This window comes from Xiphophorus maculatus, chromosome 5 (genome assembly GCF_002775205.1).
Source record: "Xiphophorus maculatus strain JP 163 A chromosome 5, X_maculatus-5.0-male, whole genome shotgun sequence".
NCBI classification, from domain to species: Eukaryota; Metazoa; Chordata; class Actinopteri; order Cyprinodontiformes; family Poeciliidae; genus Xiphophorus; species Xiphophorus maculatus.
This window is the reverse complement of record NC_036447.1, coordinates 15,542,639-15,564,113: the sequence shown is the minus strand read 5'-3', so window position 1 is coordinate 15,564,113 and position 21,475 is coordinate 15,542,639. Positions and strand designations below refer to the sequence as shown.

The 21,475-nt window shown below is 37.7% G+C and overlaps 3 protein-coding genes across 5 annotated transcripts; 2 read left to right on the top strand and 1 right to left on the bottom strand.

Annotated features, from left to right (window-relative positions):
* Nucleotides 1–170: 170 nt before the first annotated feature.
* Nucleotides 171–8,355, top strand: LOC102238326 (beta-galactosidase-like). Its single transcript, XM_005807174.2, has 16 exons — nucleotides 171–403; nucleotides 821–990; nucleotides 1,917–2,067; nucleotides 2,757–2,817; nucleotides 2,904–2,998; nucleotides 3,786–3,966; nucleotides 4,210–4,268; nucleotides 4,355–4,476; nucleotides 5,459–5,499; nucleotides 5,578–5,690; nucleotides 5,770–5,844; nucleotides 5,959–6,048; nucleotides 6,129–6,242; nucleotides 6,629–6,760; nucleotides 6,965–7,204; nucleotides 7,489–8,355. The coding sequence occupies exons 1-16, from the start codon at nucleotides 338–340 to the stop codon at nucleotides 7,741–7,743; spliced, it is 1,965 nt and encodes a 654-aa protein (XP_005807231.1). The 5' UTR covers nucleotides 171–337; the 3' UTR covers nucleotides 7,744–8,355.
* Nucleotides 8,356–9,381: 1,026 nt separating this feature from the next.
* On the top strand, nucleotides 9,382–17,373 carry LOC102227446 (claudin domain-containing protein 1-like). Of its 2 annotated transcripts, XM_005807133.3 has the most exons (7): nucleotides 9,382–9,439; nucleotides 9,695–9,786; nucleotides 10,569–10,887; nucleotides 12,156–12,230; nucleotides 12,868–12,966; nucleotides 13,221–13,358; nucleotides 14,656–17,373. In XM_005807133.3, exons 3-7 carry the CDS (start codon nucleotides 10,593–10,595, stop codon nucleotides 14,874–14,876), a joined length of 828 nt encoding a protein of 275 aa, XP_005807190.1. In that variant the 5' UTR covers nucleotides 9,382–9,439; nucleotides 9,695–9,786; nucleotides 10,569–10,592; the 3' UTR covers nucleotides 14,877–17,373. The 2 variants fall into 2 exon arrangements, with proteins under 2 accessions (XP_005807190.1, XP_005807191.1); XM_005807134.3 differs by lacking the exon at nucleotides 12,156–12,230.
* Nucleotides 16,720–21,035, bottom strand: LOC102227873 (N-acyl-aromatic-L-amino acid amidohydrolase (carboxylate-forming) B-like). Of its 2 annotated transcripts, XM_023333950.1 has the most exons (8): nucleotides 20,844–21,028; nucleotides 20,602–20,710; nucleotides 19,616–19,842; nucleotides 19,332–19,524; nucleotides 18,963–19,056; nucleotides 18,776–18,883; nucleotides 18,521–18,630; nucleotides 18,202–18,396 (listed from the first exon to the last, which is right to left on the bottom strand). In XM_023333950.1, the coding sequence occupies exons 3-8, from the start codon at nucleotides 19,840–19,842 to the stop codon at nucleotides 18,202–18,204; spliced, it is 927 nt and encodes a 308-aa protein (XP_023189718.1). In that variant the 5' UTR covers nucleotides 20,602–20,710; nucleotides 20,844–21,028. The 2 variants fall into 2 exon arrangements, with proteins under 2 accessions (XP_005807192.1, XP_023189718.1); XM_005807135.2 differs by lacking the exon at nucleotides 20,602–20,710 and having other exon boundaries at nucleotides 16,720–18,396; nucleotides 20,844–21,035.
* Between the last annotated feature and the right edge of the window lie 440 nt (nucleotides 21,036–21,475).

Here is a 21,475-nt window from a genome sequence, read left to right as displayed (position 1 = left end):
AGCGGGCTGGTGGCTTTTTGTCTATGGCCTCACATCTGAAGCCTTACACACTGTTCTAATGTGTGAGGGTTTTTTTCTTGAGTCCTGAGGATGTCCTAAATGTACACCGTACTAAAACACTCTGCAGTGCCATCTACTGGGCAGACAGCATCCGAGATGTTTCATGGGATCGGGCGGTCACATGATTTTTACTTCCGCGACTTGTGATGCCGCTTATTGACACCTCAGTACATTGAGAAATCCTTGGCTAGATATCTGACTTTGTTGGTGTTTGTGGCTCCTGTTAAGAGGTTTTAATATAGCAACATCACAGCACTAGCTGTGAGAGGGACTCATCATGTCGGTGCTCCGATTCAACAGCGTCTTTCTGCTGCTGCTGCTTCTGATGGTGTTTGGACACTCTGTGAGTATTTCTGAGCACCTACCTAAAGTCTTTAAACTTTCTTTTGAGTTTATATAACATTTTAAACTGAAATGAGCAGATTTCATGGTTTATTGGCATCATAATACATAATAACTACATAATTGATGGGTATTTTAAGCTAAAAATATAGATGTAAATAATGTGTTGCAATTTATAAGGGTCTAGACTAACTAAAGCTTTAATTCAGTTTTTTTTTTATGATTATATTTTTGAACATGTTGATAAGTCTGCAGCATTATTTACTAAAACATTTTAAGTGACATCAGTTGACAGTCAGGTGTTTTACATTCCTGCAGTCACCTGAGGTGACTCTCTGGGCTATATACTTGAAACTCTATGGGAAGTACCGCCCGTGTGTAAGTGTTCAATGACAGATAATGGTGTTTTGACCTGCAGAATGGGACGGCTCCATCATTCAGCGTGGACTACGAAAACAACTGTTTCCGTAAGGATGGGGAACAATTTCGTTACATATCAGGAAGCATCCACTACAACAGGATCCCCAGGGCCTACTGGAAAGACCGGCTGCTAAAGATGTACATGGCAGGACTGAACGCCATCCAGACGTATGATTCCTCCACACACACAAATATATATATAGTGCTGTTCTATCATATCACATTTAAAATCAGGAATTATGTGATTGCATCAGTGGTCTCCTAAGAAAGTTGCAGACACTGAACAAATGAGTTATTATCATTGCATAGTTTTATGAAGCAATATCATATTCACAACTACTACTTGCTTTTAACAGATGAAAAGTTGCTTTTAGTTTGTCTTCTAATTTAAAATAATGACGTTTGATCATGGATAACAAATAGTTTGGTCAATAAAAGCAGGATCATATATCATAACATGTTTTAGATTTTTCTCTGCTGCCACACACATGAATCAAATAAATGGGGGTTAACAGGTTTTTCTGCTTTTAATGGCATCCTGAGGAGATAAAGCAGTCATTACAGTTAGGAGTCCTGGAGCACAAACTCAACCAAAGCATGCAGGGCATTGGGCCTTGAGAGCCAGAGTTGGAGATTTCTGTTTGAACACATTATTCGCCGAACTTGGAAGCATGCTGAATTTATAATAAAATGATAAAAGTTCCCTAGAATCAAATGTGACAGAATTATTTCAAAAGAAAGGTATTTTTATTTAATGTGTTATTTACTTATTAATTGGGTGAAAGACATAATTTAATATATAAATCTGGTGAACTGAGCAACCCCTCGACATATAAGATCTAAGACAATTTTTAGTAAATGTTTATTAGTAATCATATGGAGTAATTTATTCTCTGTGTTTATTTAAAAACCAATTTTCACTTCAACAGCATATTTTAGATTCATATTAAATTCATACTTTATGAAAACAATGTGCTGGTTTCTTCTTTTATTGAATCTCATTCTGATTTTGCGTCATTTTGCATTTATTCGGGATAAAACACACTTTATGAGTTAATTGTTGAACATTAATACTTTCTTATTTATGCTCGCAGCTACATTCCCTGGAACTACCATGAAGAGACTCCTGGCCAGTACAATTTCAGCGGAGACAGAGATGTGGAATATTTTCTTAAGTTGGCTCAGGACATCGGTCTGTTGGTGATCCTTCGTCCAGGGCCGTACATATGTGGAGAGTGGGACATGGTGAGGAAAACAAGTCTTTAAATGTGTTTGCTTTCAAAAATTGAGTTGAAAAGAGACATTTAGTCTCATTTTTTTCAAAGGCTTCCTTTGAGTTCAAGTAAGTGCCGTAATCTAGTGAGTCATGTGCTAAAATGACATAGTTAATGTGGCACTCCACATTAGCCAGATAACATTTGCAAGATTCACTAAAATACATAGTTTCTCTTGCATTGTCCTCTGTGCAGTATGTCCTCTGACGCAAAGCCTTCTCTAAGACTGTCAGAAAATAGCATTTACTCCCCAGACAGCTGTGTGTGAGTCTGCTGTGACAGTATACATAAGAAGGACATGTTTGAAGAGCAGACCTCAGACCTGCAGTCTCATGTTTTATCTGAATGTCACCATTTGAACAAAAAATCTGAAAAAAAAAACCTGGACCAGTGCTGGGATTTTGTGGTTAAAATTCTTTAGTTTTATTGTTTTCTGTTGGTTTACTTCCCCCTACAGTCATTGTCTGGCTTTTATGTTGTAATGTGATCAAATACAGGAAAACAAGTCTTAGCAAAATGGATGTTTTTGCAAGGCAGTGTACCTACAGTATAATGAACTGTGTACAATGTGTGAAATCTAACGCTTGGCAGTCTCAGCGCCTGTTGTGGGAATATTTTCCTTGCTGTGTTTCTAATTATTTATGCTATTCTGCCGATTAGGGGGGTCTGCCTGCATGGCTTCTCAAAAAGAAAAACATTGTGCTGCGATCATCTGACCCTGGTAAGCACCAAACACACATCGAGTCAGGAATGCATGCGGTATCCTACAGCATGAAAGTACAATGCTGTAATTTGTGTCTATTCCAGATTACATTGCAGCTGTGGATAAATGGATGGGGAAGCTGTTGCCCATGATGAAGCCTTACCTCTATCAGAACGGAGGTCCAATCATCACTGTACAGGTGAGCCTGGATGTCTCAATTTGTTTGTCATGCTCGTACCCGACTGGTTTTCATTTTACAGCCCACTTCAAAGTCACTAGTCCGCCCTGGTAAACATATAAATGGTAAACAAATATCAATGGAGAATTTTTAATATGTATACTTATTGAAGTTTCTCATGGATAGTTTGGCCACTGCTTATTGAAAGTGATAAGTTTATGCAAGAGCTACCAAACCACAACACTAGAATGACATACTTTAGTTACTGCAGCTCTGGGAGAAAACAGACTTCCTTGTCCTTATGGAGTATGTATTGATCTTTAGTCTGAGCTTTTATGAAAAAACAAAAACAAAACAACAATCAATCCAGGTTGGTTAGGTGGGAAACAGAGGATTCATGTGTGGAACAGCATGAGTCCCACTGTCAAGTATGGTGGAGGATCTGTGTGGCTCATTAATGTATTGTAGAACAAGAGAACCTTACTGAGTTCATGTGATTTTGAACTGATGTATTTAAAATGGATGATCATTGGGTCTTAAGCAGTAATTGATTAAAAACCAAGAAAAAACAGAAATGGTTCAGCAGACACATAATTAACCTTAATCAAAGGCCATCATATAGATTGTACGGATGAGCTGAAGAGAGTCCAGGAGAGGATCTGGAAATATGGATGATGAATGTTTTTACTTTTTGATTTAATTGACCAGGTTGCCAATACGCGTGATGAGTTAGAAATCATTCATTCAAACAAACAAGATTTAGTCTCATAAGATAAGAAAAATATTGACACACAACCTTTATCAACAGGTGGAGAATGAATATGGCAGCTACTTTGCCTGTGACTACAACTACATGCGTCACCTAACCAAAGTGTTCAGAGCTCAACTGGGAGACGAGGTGGTGCTGTTCACCACAGATGGTGCCGGGGTGAATTACCTAAAGTGTGGCTCAATACAAGGCCTCTATGCCACCGTAGACTTTGGTTCCGGTAAGCTTAACAACTCTGCATGTTACAGTGAATATTCCTTTTCTGTGAATGACTCACTTTTCAGATAGAATTATGTGATAGAAGCTGGTTTGTGTTATTGTGTACCCTCTGAGATTCCTTAATTTAGGTTTGTTTCTTATTTGTGTGCCTCTGTTGACTCATTGTTACATTTTAGCTTAGTCAGAAGTAAAGAGGAAGTTACACAAAGACACTTTGCTACTCTTTGCCTCGTTTCTCTGCTAGGTGCAAATATAACTGCTGCCTTTGCAGCACAGCGACATGCTGAACCTTATGGGCCTTTGGTGAGCTTCTCATCTTACCCTCCGCATGTTGTTACAGTCTTACCCACATGGCAACGTGAAAATACTCCTGTTCCTTTGTTTCACAGGTGAACTCTGAGTTTTACACTGGATGGCTGGACCACTGGGGATCCCGTCACTCTGTCGTGTCGTCCGCTGTAGTGGCCAAGTCCCTCAGCCAGATGCTGGCTGTGGAAGCAAATGTTAACCTGTAAGTGAGCAGAAGTTACTAGTGATTAGTTTAGACAAGAAGTCTGTGACTCTGATGTTGCTTATGCCACCTGCTGGCAGAAGTCGTGTAACTTTTCCACTTGTCAAATTTGGTTACTACAAGAACTGAAGCCTTAAAATATGAGATTGTATAGAAGAAACAACCAATGATTGTTCAAATATATTCAATTTAAAAACAATCAAAAGAATTGTTGAAAGGATGGATAATTCTTATCAAAGCAGCGCCATATATTATGATGCACATATCATCGCAATGTCAGTGTGTGCAGTATTTCATTCACAAAGGACTTTTAGGACACAGCATTAGATTGACTATTATATGTCAGGTTTCATGCCTTCACTTTCTGTACATTAGTAAAAAAATGTTATTATTTGAGTGGACTCTAACTGACCATACCTCACATCTGTTTTTAGTTACTGAGATGCTGAAGCTCACAAAGACAGTTGGGAACATTGTGCTACAGAAAGAAAAGAGACAAGAAAGGCTGGGCTTGTAGTTCCAGGCAAACAGTAGTTTGGCAGTTTTACATATTTTCCTGATGAAGCTTTTCAGTTGCAAAAGCTGGTGGAAAAAGTGGAAAAGTTTCACACTTTGATAGAAGACTTAAATTTGAACTAAATGGATCAAAATCAGCAGTTTTCTGGCTAGCACAATTGTAGCAAACAACACGCAGATTTGGTCAACAGCATATTCAGATGTACCACATTACAATCAAAACAGAACACATAATCACCAAAAATTGGTCCAATTTGAACACAAACTTCCACACACGTATGTATGCATGTATGTCACGTGATTTATTGAAGTTGTTGCAAATGTCGAGTCGGTCATTGTTAGACAGACCTTCTATGAAGAAAGTTTATCATTACATCGTTAAAATGTGATCATAATGTTATAGCTTTGTAAATAATTCTAAAAAAAAATCTAAAGTCAAATTTTTTTTTTCATTCCTTCCCTGAAGGTACATGTTCATAGGCGGGTCAAACTTTGGCTACTGGAATGGTGAGTGTGATGTAAGAATAAAGGACAGCTTTCCTGCCTCTTTCCTGAGACACTAATGGTTTGTTTTAATGCTCTCAGGTGCAAACTCTCCATATGCTGCACAGCCCACAAGCTATGACTATGACGCCCCTCTGTCAGAGGCAGGAGATCTCACAGAGAAATACTTTGCCATCAGAGACGTTATCAGAATGGTATGAACCTGAATATTTAAGCATTGTTTTAGATATTTTTCTTTGTGTCATTGTGAATGTCTTTGTCTTCCTAAAATAGTACAGTAAGGTACCGGAGGGACCGATTCCACCAGCAACACCAAAGTATGCGTACGGTTCTGTTAAAATGCAGAAGGTAAGCATTCAGATGACTGTGTTTGATGCAATCACTTACAGGCTTCTGGTTTGTGACCATCTTTTCTGACTTTGAGCCAAACTAGCTTTGACTTGCTTGTTTTGTCTCCTGCAGCTCCAGACAGTATTAAGTGCCGTAGAAACGCTGTCATTCTCAGGTCCAGTTAAAAGCACCTATCCTCAGACGTTCATTGACTTAAATCAGGTATCCTCCAGTCTTTTCTCACCACAGTAGTTCCAGTTTTTTGTCCTCCCTATATTCTGTGTCTTTTTTTTTCTCTCCAGGACTTTGGCTTTGTTCTGTATAGAACGACCCTGCCTGTTAATTGCAGCCAACCCACCCCTCTGTCATCACCTCTGAATGGGGTCCATGATAGAGCGTATGTATCAGTGGACGGGGTGAGTCACATTATTCATCATCAGATCCTCTGTGCAAAAGCTGTGAATTGTAGCTGATGATTATGAAAGAACTACAGTAGATGCAGAACTTCAATGAAGAGCACAACATTCTTAATTAACAAAAATACAGAAAGAGACAGCAGTATATTAATTGGCCTGTTACATTAGAGACCAGCTTTTTCGGTGCATTTTGCCTCTGAGTACATGAATTGACAAAGTATGAGGAATCAAAAATAACAAACAATAGTCTGAGTGATTCAGTCTATCTCCATTCAACAGCACTTCAGGACAGAAACAGTAAATGCAATTTTCAATTTCAAAATGTCAATTTTTTTTCTCAAGTTTTTGTGATAATTGTACTAATATAAACATACTTTTTTTCTAAGGTGGCAGTAGGGGTTCTGGAAAGGAACAAGGTCTTGAGTGTGAATGTGACGGGAAATGCTGGAAGTCAGGTGGACATTCTGGTGGAAAACATGGGCCGAATCAATTTTGGAAAAGACATCAATGACTTCAAGGTTTGTTTTTTTTTTTTTTTTCGGCTTTAGAAATATGTTATTGAGGCCTCAAGGTCTAATGTGCTGTCAGACGTTAAGTTGCGGCTGACATAAAGTCACAGACACTGCACCAACCTGGGATCATAATGGGCCATCCATACTGAAACATTTAGAATGATTTAGAAATGTTACCTTTATTTATCATTTGTTGTTTTCTCAATAAAGGGACTGGTGTCCAATCTTAATCTGGGACAAACCCCCCTTACCGGCTGGACCATGTACAGTCTTAGCATCGACGAGGCGGTCAGACAGGGCCTCCTCGGAGAACAATCTCCCACACAAAGAGATCCAGATCAGCCTGCGACTCTTTCGCTTCCCGCTTTCTATAATGGAAGCTTCATCATTCCTGATGGTATTCCTGACCTCCCTCAAGACACTTATGTCAAGCTGCCAGGCTGGAAGAAGGTGAGTGACCCTCAAATAAGCATTTAGCTTTTAAGCTTTGTCACCTACCCATGTATAGATATTCAGCATGTGAGTTTAATTAAATTGGGAAAGTAGACCTTTTTTTAATTTAAGCAACAAGAACATGAGCTGTCACTACCCCTCTACAAATAGTTTCAGATAATAAATGTTTTATTATTGTTTAGTTTATATCACTAGTTAAACTTTTACACTCCAAATGTAGTATCTGCTAGGCATCTTTGACTAAAGTGCAGTACAAACTAAATATTTATTTGTTTCCTTAGGGGCAGATCTGGATTAACGGTTTTAATTTAGGGCGTTACTGGCCCGCTCGAGGCCCTCAGGTGACACTTTTTGTGCCTGCCAGCATCTTGAGCACAGCAGCACCCAACAATGTGACCATCCTGGAGCTGGAAGCAGATCCATGCAGCTCCCAGCCATGCACAATTGAGTTTACAACCACACCGATCCTCAATGCACCAGTCCTCTCTGAACCCAAACCGCGCAGGAGACTGTTTACTACAGAGGATTTCCTGTGACAATAAGGGAACTCTCTGTTGCACTAAAGGAATCAGTTTGCACTGCAGGACTCGACATATGAGTCTGGAATCAATGATTGATTTTGAAATGGATAAGCATTTGAATTTTTTTTTTTTTTTTACCCGATCTACGTTATGTAAAAATCATTTTGTTTTCTGATACTATTTTTCTAACTATGTTTGCACCACTTGATTGTAACATGTATTCAAAATCTCTTCTTGTCTACTCTCAAGAAAACAAGAAGATAAAAAGTATTTATCAAAGGGATTATAAGCAATGTTAGCTGTGGCATTTCATCATTCAGGGAGCATTACATTTTTCAGATGAAAACCACATCAGGGATATATCGGTTCAGATGTGTAGTCCTATGACAAAAACCAGTTGCTCTATAGCTTTAAATTAGTCAAATGTCATTTATGAAGTAGTTATAATATTTGTACAAGATGTGCCTACATTATAAAAACAAAATAAAAACTTGAAATCCATCTTTATTTTAATACAACTTAGCTTTTATGCATATTCACATTATAGGACAGGCAGATGTATGGCATCAAATTTAAAGACAGGATAGGTTAGTATTGGTTTCTACATTAAACTCATTCTTTATTTCGGATTCTCACTTCAGTGTGTTCCACATGCCACATTTTCTTTGTCTCCACCTCTTACATTTGTCATTATTTTTCTTCTTTTCCCATACTGCAACAATTTGTGCCCCAACTGATGCTGTTGCATGTTAATCATTTAAAGGGGGCACCTCTGGGTGTCAATCCAATAGCAGGGCACATATGTAAGTAAGTGGGTGGATTTTCCCAAAGCACAAAGTTTGAGCTTTCACAGTGGCTGTAGTTCCCCCATCGTGAGGAATTTATATTCTAAAAATACCCACAACTTTCCATCTTCCACCAACAGGTACATTTTAGTATGGTCTCTAATCACAACCTGTTTTCCACAGGTTTAATATTTGGAATAACTCTAAAATTCTGGACAAAAACAAGCTATTATTTCTTCAGACATAGTTGGCATTATCCAATTTCATCAGCTACGACAAAGAACCTCTACAGCTATGCAGATTTTCTTAGTACAAGGTTCTTATTAATTTAAGGGAAGCATTGCAATTCATGCTGTCCTGGGGTTGCTCATGTTGTTTAAAGATATTGACCTAAAATCCTCCTGACCCCAGCCTAGACAATCCAAATCAACTAAAAGCCATCACTTCTAAAATTCAATCAATATTTTCATGAAAATCTGGTTTTATCCACTTTATCCTGCAGACAAAGTGGAATATCTTTGTGCAGAATCTTAACTGGAAAAAAAATGTGCTCTTCCATTCAAAGTCGAAGAGGTTTCTTTAAAATTAAGTCATTCATTTTAACCAACCACACACTTCCTTCATAAATATAAAGCTATCGTTATCTCTTGTCCTTTCTGTAAACTTTATGCAGGGACGTGTTGCAGGTCGTATGCAATCTTAAATTCAAACAAAAGGGGTATAAAATTATTACATGATTTTTTACTGAATACAGTATTTGTTTATTGTCATCTTACTTTTCTATTATGTTGGTTTCCTAGATTGTCAATACTTTTTCACTGTTTGTAACAAATGCAACAATTTAAATAAAGTTATAAAAAAAAAAAAAAAAAAACAAGACCGACGTAACACCGGAGCAGCATCAGGAAACTGAGAGGAAGCGTTTTGTTAGTATCATGTTTTTCTTACCTATGAATTTGATCATGCTAATTTTTTTAAATTGAATTATAATGACGGTGCCTTCTATGTGTGACTGAGGCGACCTAGAAACATAGCTAGGTCGCCATGTTTCTATTTTCTATGTCTGTGTAGCTGCTGCTAACTGAAACAAGTCCACTAAATTAGCTATTGAATGTCAAAGTTCTTGTCTCCGTAGTTGCTGGTATAAAGCTGTTAACCGGTTTTTGTCTTTGTTTTTCCAGTATCCCCCGCCTCGGTGTTCGGGTGATATTTAAACATGACCGAATAAAGTCTCCCGAGGTTCGGACACCGACTGAAACACGCCCAGTTTAAGGTGCTAACAACATACAGCTGAAGTTAGCTTTCAGTTCTTGAATAAACTGACTTTAAAGATTCAAGTTAAACATTTTTATGCGAAAATATCAATTCGTTGACTGGTCATAGCTACCAGTAGTGAATTGCTTTAGCACGTTAAACCCTTGATAACGCTACAATTTGATGAACTTATTCTAATAGAGAAAATAACATTTTAAAAAAGATTTTTTTCCCCCTTATCTACAAACAGAAGGTTTCCTGGAACTCTAAACCATCCAGACTAATTTAAACTACACTGATGACAGATTCATGAAAACTTGAAATATTACGTTTTTCTTGTAACACAGATACGAGATATACTTCAGATATTGCAGTATCTGTATTTAATACCACAAAAGACTGCTTATATTTGCCATAGTATTGTAATCCAACGGAACTATGGCACTGTTGGATATCTGGATAAAACATATTGGTAATATTTTGCCCAGTTTGATCGACACTAATTTGCTTGTACATTGTCAATGACTTAGATACTAAACCTGATACAGTGTGATAAGGACATTGCGTAATCCTGAGGAAATAGTCTAGCAGAAGTTTAACAACACAGTGTTTTGGATTTGGAAGTTGTGTGGAAGGTGGTATTCCACATTCAGAATGCAGTCAGATGTCTAATTAAAAGAGTAAAATTGATCCGTCACTTCAGAGTTGTGCTGCTGTGGCTGAAGTTGCTGAACAACAAAATATTTATCTATAGAGTCCATTCTTTGTCAGAAATTACATCTCTCTCCCCCCTGCTTGCAGGCAGTCCGACCTGTCTGTGAGACCATGGTGGACAATCGCTACGCCACGGCTTTGGTCATCGGCTCAGTCCTCAGTCTGCTGGCCACTGTCTACCTGTCCGTGGCGGTGGGGACTCAGAACTGGTTCCAGTACAACAACACCGTACAACACCCAGTACAACAGTGTATCAACACCACTGTGATCAAAAATGAGTTCCTCACTGGAGAATTTGATGAGAAGACATACAGCAGCCACCTGTTCACGTGGAACGGCACCTTGGGTCTGTGGTGGAGGTGTATCCAGGTTCCTCACTGCACCCATTGGTATTGCTGTCAGCAAGGTATTGTATCAAACCTGCACTAAAACAACTCACAGAAATGCTAAACTGTAAAGTCTATTTTTGTTTTTTTAATTTGAAAGAAAAATTTAAGTTAGAAAGTGACATATTTATTTAGTTTCTAATGTTTACTTCCTCCTGACCATTTATTCCTCTGCTGGAATCCAGTCGTTCTCCAGTCGCTATGTGGGTGAACGACCAGGAATAATATGGCTACTAACACCTCTGAACTGCTTTTCACTTTAACCTTTTACACAAATAATTAGGAAATTAAAAGAAATTCACCTTTTTAAAAACAAAAAAAAGTAGCAGTGTCCCAACAAGATGTTTTATTACCTGCTTTGGAAGATGGCCAACCTAGAATTGATCTAAAAACGTTAACACATGTCTGCTTCTAGATATTAACAAAAATTGACATTGATAAGTCTTTTTATTTAATTTACTGTGGAAGATAGCATGTATAGTTAAATTGAACAACAAACAGATTGAAAACATAATGGATAAAAAAAGTGTAACTTTGTGTTATGATCTGATGAAACCACACATAAACTTTTATTGATACAATTAACTCCATGTTCACTATGGGAGATTGTAGTGGCAGCACCATGCTCTGGAGTTTTCACTTCCTTTAGAGGAGAAAACCCTGGACTGTCCTTTAAAAACCTGAAGGAATTACAGTTTCTAGCACTGTAGTCTATTGTGAGAAATAATATCATTTTCCATCCATACATTGCACCTGAGATTGGTGTAAAGCTAGACGATATTATTAGATGTAGACATTCTATTACTATTTATTAGACCAGAAGAATTTGTTAAATTATGTAATAAGAGAGTACAATTTTATAGGTTTATTTCACAATGAAGGTGCATTTCAGATAGTTAGATCAATCATTGCAGACCCACATAAGAGCTTCACATGAGTGCGATCTGAATCCTTTGTTGTGTAGCGAGTTAGAGCAGCTGTTTGTGAAGACCTTGCAAATATGATCAAATACACATACTTTCCCTCTCTTTATATTTTCTAATAAATTCATGAAAAATGAACGTGATTGTTGAGAAAGTGAACTTGCAGTTGCTGTTTATCTCGTGCATTTAGCTTTGCATTCAATGAGGAATGTTAAGGGTTGTGGTGGTCTGAGAGTTTGATCTTATATCGGTTATAGTGGGATTTGCCTTTTACATCGTGTTTAAAAAATAAAGAAGCCAAATAATGAATCTCTAAACAAACGTGATAAGATTATCAAGATTTTAATTAGTGTCTTAATCAACAGGTGATCTTCAGACAGGCAATGAAAGTGACAACACAACACAGCAGAGAAATTGCACTCATCAAAGTGGATGTACAGGTAGTTTACAATATGCCACATTTTGCAGTTTGTATATCTAATCTGACTATCAGAGCAATCGCAAAACTCTCCATTTTTGCAATTTACAACAATTCTCCTAATTCTATGGCTCCTTCTCAACTTGCAGGTTATCTTGTGTGCTTTTTACCTTCAAATAATCCTTTGAGCGTGATCAAAAATGTAATAATTTCACCTGAAGTTGGAGCACATGGCTCGACTTCGAACAATGGAGGGTTATAAAAAGTAGGTGGGCTTCTTTTACATGGTAGGGTAGCCATACAGGCAGAAAGGAGGGGCTGCCACGAGACTCTGCACCGACAAGAATAAGTTAGAAAAATTCTGGATTCCATTCCATGGACAGGTAAAAAAAAAAAGCAATAAATAATCTCTGGACTCCTTCCTCAGTGAGAGCTTAGGTTGAAGGACAGAACTGCATCTGAATTTTTGGAAATGGATACCTTGGGTTTGCTTTCATCTGTTAAACTTTGAAGAATTGGTTAATTATTGGATCTGTAAGAAATGCCTGCGTAAGTCAGGCTTTCTGTCTCATCCTGTCCTCCAGTCCTGTGTTCCAACCAGCTTTATGTGTTGATCTCAGACGCTTGGGTAGATCTTTGCCCTCTTCCCTTCACTTTAGATCCTAAGACGGAGACCCTCTGTGTGAGCTTCACCCTTCCTCAGCAATTCAGTACAAAGGTCAAACAAAATACGAGCGAGGAGGATCTGCTCAGAACATGTGAGTGCAAATCCCAAGTTGAGGCAAATTTCAAAACCTCATGTACATATTTTTTTTAATCTAAATATTTTTTTCACCTTTCTTCCTCTCTCAAGTGACTCATTGTGTTGGAGTTTTAATTTTATACCCAACCCTGCCTCAAAGATAAAATAAAACTATTTTTATTTTTGTTGCAGTAGTTGATTTGTCCTCCAAACTATTTTCAGTAATTGGTTTAATTTCACAAACCTCTGAATCCTTATCCTTTCATGCAGATCTGTGGAGGTGCCAGTTTCTGCTGCCCCTGGTGTCCTTGTCTCTGGTGTTTCTCAGTGGTCTTGTAGGGGTCTGTGCCTGCCTGTGCCGCAGCTTCACGCCAACCCTGGTTGTAGGATTGTTCCATTTTATTGCAGGTCAGAGAAACACATCCTTATGCTGTTGATCTCAGGTGTACCCTTTTGTTAAAATGCTGTATTTTTATCTTAATGTTGAGTTGTGATAGATCATTGTGTAACTCTGTCCAATCTTCTGCAGCATTTAATCTCTTCTTCTAGTTGTCGGCCAGGTTTAGGCACTCCTCCACCTGTTTTCCACCTGTCCAACTTGTTTCTCTTTGAATTTTTCACAATGCCTCTTAATAACTTAGGATCAAAGGCTAAAGAACCTACTAAAGTTTTTAACTAGAAATATAATAAATGCAGGCTTTTAGCTGTTTTGTTTTTTTTCTTGTAATATTGGTGTTGAATTTCAACAAAGAATTACACTGAAAGTGCCACTAATATGTTGTAGTTCTACTTTTCTTTTCATTAGAATTGAATCTGTTTTTTTTTTACATCGTTTTTCATCCTACAGAAAAATGATCTGTCCTTTCTGTGCAAAATGTTATATTTCTCTCTATTTTAAATTATAAAAATTGAAGAAAAAAAATTGTTTCTTTGAAAATAACACCAAATTTATTTGAGTAGACGTTTATCTACATAAGCTGTCTTTTTTCCAAAAAACACAGTTGCGACTCTAAATTAGTTTTATTTGGCTGACCTGAGAGCAGAAGCTGCTCTTTTGGTTGTAAAGGTTGCAGACTCCTGCTCTGCACCAACCGAAACTACTGGATCAACCAGACCTTTCCCTGCTGCACACACGGCCTCGAGTATAGCAGTTATTATAGTTTTCTCAGGTCCAGCCAAAATGTGAAAAGTAGTGATTTGTATCTCTTACAGAACTTTGTTTATAATCCAGAACATTTAAAAGATGTAGAAAAAACAGAAAATCCTCAAACCAGCTCTGTGTAACTTCTTTCTTTAGGTTGTAATATTGACTTTTTAAAATTTCTTGTAAATTGCCTGTCGAATGTAGTTGTGAGTCTTTTTGATTATTATTCTTCTTTCTAACTATGAGGCTGCACAGATGCTTCTCTTTTTTTTTCTTTGAGTCCAAACACTTTGGAACCTCATTGAGGGCATCGATACGTGAAGTTTTCTTTTTTGTTGTGCTGATATTAAGACGTTTACACTTTTCAAAGACCATTTCTAGTAAGCGTACAACAATGTGTTATAGTTTCATTCCTATCAGCACCACAAAAAGAAAGTTTGAGCTTCGGGATATATATTTTTTTACTTTAAGTCCTGCAACAAGCTGAAGACTGATGATTGTAATCAACAGCATCTTTGTTTCTCATCCTTCTGCGCTGCTGTTGTCTCGTCTTGTTATCAGGTCTCTGCTCTTTGGGAACCGTCTGCTGTTTTCTGAGCAGCGTGCATCTGCTCAACAGCGAATACAAAAAACCGAAAAACGTCGGTGAGTTAGTGGGGTGGTCTCTCTACCTGGCCCTCATCTCCTTCCCCCTGCAGATGATGGCCGCCGCTCTGTTCCTGTGGGCGGCCAGAAGTCACCGCAAACACTACACCCGCATAACCGCATATAGGGTTGCATAAAGAGAGAGGAATAATATATTTGACAATAACCAGTAGGTCTACACCTTCCTTCCAACAATTTGTGGTTGTAGTTCAATAAAATGTTCAGGTCGTAGCTTTTCACTTCCACTGTAGCAGTTTTGCAATGCAGAAATAGTTCAGGGTATCACAGGTTTAAACGTCAGCTGCAACCAATCCATACGTACTCATAAACACATTGAATCATTTCGTGTGGCTTTATATATCACCTTTGCCTCTTTTGTTTTTTACCCCATTACTGTGTTGTGTATCATCTTGATGTTGCATATTTTTAGAGGTATTTGTGCTATTTTTGTTTCTGCTGGGTTTTTTATTTTGCCATTTGCCTTCTTTTGTTGCCAATGCTTTTTCAGCTGCTCACCATATTGTCCTTAAATCGGATGCAACTGTGTAAACTTGCACTATCTGACTTTTAGATGTGGACTTTTATGATCCAAATCAAGGTAGTTGTTTCTGTTACTGAAAACAGTCTGGTGCATCTTTATTTAACTTTTGTCTTGTTTTTGCATCATTTTTAAATATCAAGGCTTTGCATGTTGTTTGGGTTGACCTTTCCATCATCTGTGGTATTTTTTTTTATTTTGGTCTGTGGTAAAATGACTAAATGTCATAAAATACCACAGTCTAAAAGTGGAACCACTCACCTTCTGCTGTCATTGATATTGATGAATTTCGTGTGTATTGATGCAGCATAATTATCAGTTTCATTGTGTTGGTTTTGCAACAAGCTGAATCTATTAAATGCGTTCAGGAAATTCAGTTACTACTGCCATTTAAATGTTAAAACCTGTCTAAACAGTTACTTTCTCAGTTGTTCAACGTTGGTTTTATAGGAGTTTGTCAAATTTTGCAGTTTATCTTCATGGTTTGCCTGACCATACACTCAAAAAAAAAGAAAAACATTCTTGATATAAGACACCTTGCAAAAGTATCTACACCCTTGAGTTTGCACATTCAGCATCCTTACAACCACAGGACTCACTATTTTTGGACCAACACCTCGCAGTGCATAAATGGGAAGCTAAAAGTAAATTGAGACAATATTTTTACGCAAGCACCTCAGCTTTCTGGTTGGTGCTGCAATTCTTTTGGGGTAGCTCTCTTCCAGCCATAAAAATCTACAAAGTTTTGCCAATTCTATTTTTGGAAAACACCTAGTGCTGATTAGATACATCTAGGAAGAACAATTTTTTGTCTTTTTTCACTTGAGTTTAGTTTTGAACTTTGACTAGTTAATTTCCACACCTTTTTACTCTTTAATCTGAACCATTCAATTTTATTCCTGGCCGTATGTTTAGGCTGGTTGTCATGCTGGAAGTTGTAGCTCTGCTCCAAATTGAGATCTTTTGCAGCCTCAGATTTTCATCCAGAAAGGCCCTGTATTTAATTCAGTCCATCTTAGCTCTTGTCTGGGAGTTTGTGATTGTAACCTGACAAAATGTGAAAGGTTTGAGGGTAATAATACTTTTGCAGTACAAAGTAGTAGAGTGAACAACTCCAGTAATTGTTTTATTTGGCTAATTATTTCACTGATTTGCACAGTGGCCAGATTCTCATTTCTTCAACCAACATGATTTTTTTCAGAAATACATTTTTCATCAAGCAAAAAAAATGATTAACATTTGCTCAAAATGTGTAAATTTCTATTCTTGGAGAAAGAAAATGTTTAGAAAACAGCACAAGTTGAAAACGGAAAGCAATACTTCATATTTTTATACCACGTGAGGACAATTTAGGTTATTGGGACTAAAGTTCTTTAAAACTTTAAGGGGAAGGGAATAACTATAGGAAAAATAAGAAAATATTCTTCAGTTCCCCAGCTAAATATTTTCTTGTTTTCCATCTGATGATTTATTTGTTTTGTTACAGAGTGATGGACATAAATCAGGGTTATTGTTGCCAAGTTGTCGCCCCCATCATGCCCTGTGTTTACCATGAGGGGGCAGTGTTAGGATCTGGCTTTTATTCAATTGGTCAGGCAAGATTTCAAAAAAGACTCCAGAACATCAAACTATCTGATAATCTGATTATATTCACTCTTGAGCACATTAGCACAGAATCCTCACGTTTTTAGGTTTTCACAAGATAATTTCAGGGAAAAAAAAGAAAAAAACGTTGGCAAATTTAAAGTGCGCAAAATATCTGTATGAAACATTTTGTTAATTCACAATGATCACAGATGTTTTAACTGTTACATTTTCAAATAAGTAGGAATTTGTCATATCACATCGATGTCAGAAAATAAATTTGTGACTTTGTTTTGAACTGACATCTTTAACTGAAGTGTTTCCTGTCAGTATGTAGAGTTATACGTATTGAAACGTCTTGAAAACTTTTTCATATTCTGAAGAACAATATTGTATTGTTGCTGTATTGTTGCTGTGTGAAATAAATTTAAGAATTGGTTACTTTTATTGGAATTTTGTCAATTTGAATGCAGAGATGGTGCTTTACCTTTTGCAAATAAAAAATATCTGAGCGAATTTGGCTAATTTTGCATTTCTGTGCAGATGTGCTGCCTTTCTGACCATTTAGAGCAGAATGAACCTTTAAGAGACCTACTAAAACTCCATGCATTACAATAAAGCACATAACTGTAAGTTAAGTTGTGGAATGTGCATTACTGTATATATTTTTCATTTATGTGTGAAGACAATTTTCAACATGCATTTAAGAAGATCATCAGAAATACACAAGTAATGTTTCCATTTATTTAGTTTGGGCACAACTGATGATAATCTAATATTGAAAGAGCGGGAAAAAAATAAGTGGTATTAACTGTTTCAGATTGATTTTACAGGCAGGGATTTTTCTGTCATTCCATAATTAATAATGATCAATAAGAATTTTTTGTTATTGCAATAAATACTAGAAAATATAATAAAATGTACGTTACATTGCCCACCCCTAAAGGCAGCTCAGAATACCTGCTCCTGTCATGACAAATGGTGGTTTTACAAAATACAGATTCAGGGTGGCTGAATATAAGTGCACACCACACCAGTTAGATTTTTAATTGAAGTAGAAATTTTAATATCTATGCATTATTTTCCTTCCACTTTATAATTATGCTCCTCTTTGTGCAAGTCTATCAGGTAAGACCAGAATAAAAAAATAAAAAAACACTGAAATTTATCACAAGATCAAATGTAAAAAGATTTAATGGCTATAAATATTATTATTTTTGCAAGGCACTTTATATGCAAACAGGTGTTACAGATAGACTCAAATTCCTGACTTCCATATTTCATTCCATTGTGTTTATTTCTTAAGGTGATGGAAGCCCTCATGTTATCTCTGTCTTCCCTCAATCGTTTTTCACGCTTATATGCGGAAAGCTGTATGTTTTTTTCTGAGCTAAATGGAAAGCAATCTTCTTCTCGTAGTAGGCGCATTCATTCACGAAGAAAGGGTAGAGGTCTTCTCCCTCGTATTTCAAAATATCCCCAGAAAATGTCTGGAAGATGGGATCCCCTGACCGCAGAAGCTTAAAGTCATTATCCTAAAATAAAAAACAGAGAGGGTAACATACATGCATGGTTTCACTTCACTGGTTGTCTAAGGAGCCTCAGTCTTTCATTAAGTTCACAGGTAAATTGTTGAATTTAAAAGACTCAAAAGTTCACCTGTAGGTCTTGGTGGATGATAGCAGTAGCTTTACCAGCCGAGTCTCTTGGGTAGTCAACACTTTTAACAAAAGTGTATGCGTCCACTGTGCCGCCTTCAAAACTGTGCCCTGTTAGCAGAGGAAAATAAATCACTGAGTAATGTGTCTAATTACTATAACACAATCAAAAATAAGAGCAGGATTTAGGACTTTTGTTATGTAGAGATTTGCTCAGCAAAAAAACTGAAAGAAAGCAACCTGCATTGCTTCCTACCAGAACTGAATTTCTGAAGCCACTGTAATGTGAGATCCAATGCTTCTTTCACCACGTTGAAGATATCAGCTCTGAGCACACCACTAGGCTGCGGGCCGACTTCTATCGCTGCAACAAAACAATGCTTGTCAAAGAAATCCAGCTTAATGAAGATAATCTTCAACATAATGAACATTTACATAGTTACCAAAGCCATGTTTGCCCACTGACTCCAGGGAATAAGCTTCGGAGCTGGGAATGTCCAGCTGGATCGCTCTCACAGGCACAGAGTTCAAGTTATTCTGAAAATTTGATATTTACAGATTAAAAACCTAACGTACATCCTGCAGTGGCTCTAAAAACTATCTTCTATGATTTTAGTATAATATAATGAGTCAATAACTAGCCTTAAAAGATAAAGTCTTATGGATTACAGACAGGGTAGCCTAATTTTTTTCTTCATGTATTAATTATGGCCAGCATGAAGGGTTAGGGTTGGGCTTAGGGTTACAATAGACATGCGGTCTGCTATATTCTTACCATAGGAAGCTGTGAAGCTGTGTGTCTGAGTTCATACCTCTATGTATTTGTAAATGTGAAGAGTGATCCAGTCTATGGAGTAGAAGATGAAGCACAGGCCCATGTTGGAAGTGGTGTTGTGCAGATCTATGAGCAGGTCAACAGCCTTTGCGCTTCCTTTGGGCCCCAGCTGAGCGTTCAGTTCCTGGGCTCGCTTCACCTCATACGGGGTTGACTCTGTTATGGGGGAACTTGGGAGCCGAGAAGCGACATGAGCAGTCGACACAACACAGACTTTTCAAATTTGCAGCCCACGGGACTTATGTGGATAAGCTGGCTTACCTCAGCAAGACATCTGTGAAGCAGCGGTTCAGATCCATCTCTGTGTATCGTCTGCCAGCAGCCACGGCTCTTGGATTGGTCTCAACGGTGGTTACAGAAACAGACCCAGCTTTCTCCATCTTCTGTTTCTGCATTTCCCTCACAATGTACACCCCAGTCAACTCATTCCCGTGGGTTCCACCGCAAATGGTGACATTATATATTGGTGGGACAAAGGTGCGCTGCATCTGTTGGGCCCAATAGAATAATAGTGATGTTAGTTAGGTGTTGGCAGGTCTGGAGTCCTTCCAGAAACAGGGCTGGGAAGAACTAACGTTTAGCTGGATGACAGTGAGTTAATGATTTGACTAAATAAGTGACACAAAAACCTTTAAGGAAACTCAGCAAAGATGATCTGCAAGTTTCCAAACAGAAAAGGTTGTTCATTAACAAATGGGGCCCAGTATGTTCAACAGTTGATTTTCAGTGCAACTTTTAATAGGCGCCGCCATTTATCCTTTCATTCCACATAAGTGTTGGTGTAATGAGATACATTGAACATTGTGAAAGTTTAGGAATTGGAAGTGGTACGAATCCCATTTGCAAGGCATTGTAGTGCAGTTCAGTCCTAATACATAGCTGAGGACATTTATCTGTCAGCATTCCCAGCAGTTACTTCAAAGTGTTTTGAAGAAACCTTGTCAGCCTTGCTTTTCTGCAACTTCACTGAGCAAAAACTTGTTATCATTTTCCTTTTGCCTTCTGCTTTTTTAAAGTTTTGTGAACTCCCATTTTAGGGGAATTTTTAAGTCGTTAGGTTTAAGTTTGAGAGTTTGGCTCACAGTTTGAGAGTCATCAATAAAAACTGCAGGGTTGCAGAAAGACTTCTGAGAAAGGGATTGGGTGTAAGAGACTAATAATACAGCTATTAAACTTTAAGAGCGCTTATATACTTTTTAAAATCTTCCCTTTCTAGACAGTTTTTGAACATGTTTCCACTTTCCCACCTTTTGCTGAAGTATTTCAAGGATAGTTGTGTCATTGTCAGGACGCCCTGGTGTATACTTTTATCTCTTGTGGTCTGGACCGTCTCTTCTGAACGAGCACGACTGCAGGCTGGTGTACATGCATAGCAGAATGCTTCTGTCATCTAATGAAGGCTTTCACTGAAGCAAAGTGTTGTTTTTCCTGTCTCAAAATGGCTAACAGTAAACATAAACAGCATAAATATTAAGACTGCATAGCTTACCTGAGAGTTTTCAGCCCTGTCAACCATTCACTAAACTACAACCAACCTTTGAACTTTGAAGGCGGCAGCACAAACAGAGCTGAAAATGAACCACACCGCCTGACATGACTGCCTCTAAACTCTCACATAGTGTGTCAATTGTAAGCTAGCAACACTTCTTGTGTTGTGTCTTCCTCATTGCTTTGGCCCACCTCTTTATTTTCAAACAGCTCCAATTTCATACAGCAGAACATTTTGTGATGTAACAGAAACTCGCCCTCTTTTTTTCCCCTACCAGACCAGCAGGAGTCGCTCTCAGTGTGGTTTAACTTTGAAACACTGCAACAACAAAAGTAAAGCAGCAGCTTTGTAGTAATTTGGGATTTACTTTATTAACTGCTCTTGCATCAACCACCATCACTGATCGCAATATCTGACAAGAAGCTTAATTGTGTCCTTAGTTATTTTTCTGTACTCTGTGGTAGCAAACTATTGAGCAACATTTGCACAGCCTGAAACCAGGAGTCCAACTAATATCTATAATTTAAAATGCACTTAAGCATTAACATGCTTCAAGACCACAATCAGAATTTCAATATTTTTACATCTTCTTACATCTACATGCTACTTCAGATTAATTAAATTACTATTTT

Coding starts and splice junctions, on each gene's coding strand:
- LOC102238326 (XM_005807174.2), top strand. CDS start 338: ATGTCGGTGCTCCGATTCAACAGCGTCTTTCTGCTGCTGCTGCTTCTG. Junction 2,068..2,756: donor TATGTGGAGAGTGGGACATG/GTGAGGAAAACA, acceptor TCTGCCGATTAG/GGGGGTCTGCCTGCATGGCT. Junction 6,243..6,628: donor CGTATGTATCAGTGGACGGG/GTGAGTCACATT, acceptor TTTTTTTCTAAG/GTGGCAGTAGGGGTTCTGGA.
- LOC102227446 (XM_005807133.3), top strand. CDS start 10,593: ATGGTGGACAATCGCTACGCCACGGCTTTGGTCATCGGCTCAGTCCTC. Junction 10,888..12,155: donor TTGGTATTGCTGTCAGCAAG/GTATTGTATCAA, acceptor CTTAATCAACAG/GTGATCTTCAGACAGGCAAT. Junction 12,231..12,867: donor TCATCAAAGTGGATGTACAG/GTAGTTTACAAT, acceptor CCTTCACTTTAG/ATCCTAAGACGGAGACCCTC.
- LOC102227873 (XM_005807135.2), bottom strand. CDS start 20,870: ATGGTTGACAGGGCTGAAAACTCTCAG. Junction 18,631..18,775: donor GCTTCAGAAATTCAGTTCTG/GTAGGAAGCAAT, acceptor CTCTGCTAACAG/GGCACAGTTTTGAAGGCGGC. Junction 18,397..18,520: donor TCATCCACCAAGACCTACAG/GTGAACTTTTGA, acceptor TTTTTATTTTAG/GATAATGACTTTAAGCTTCT.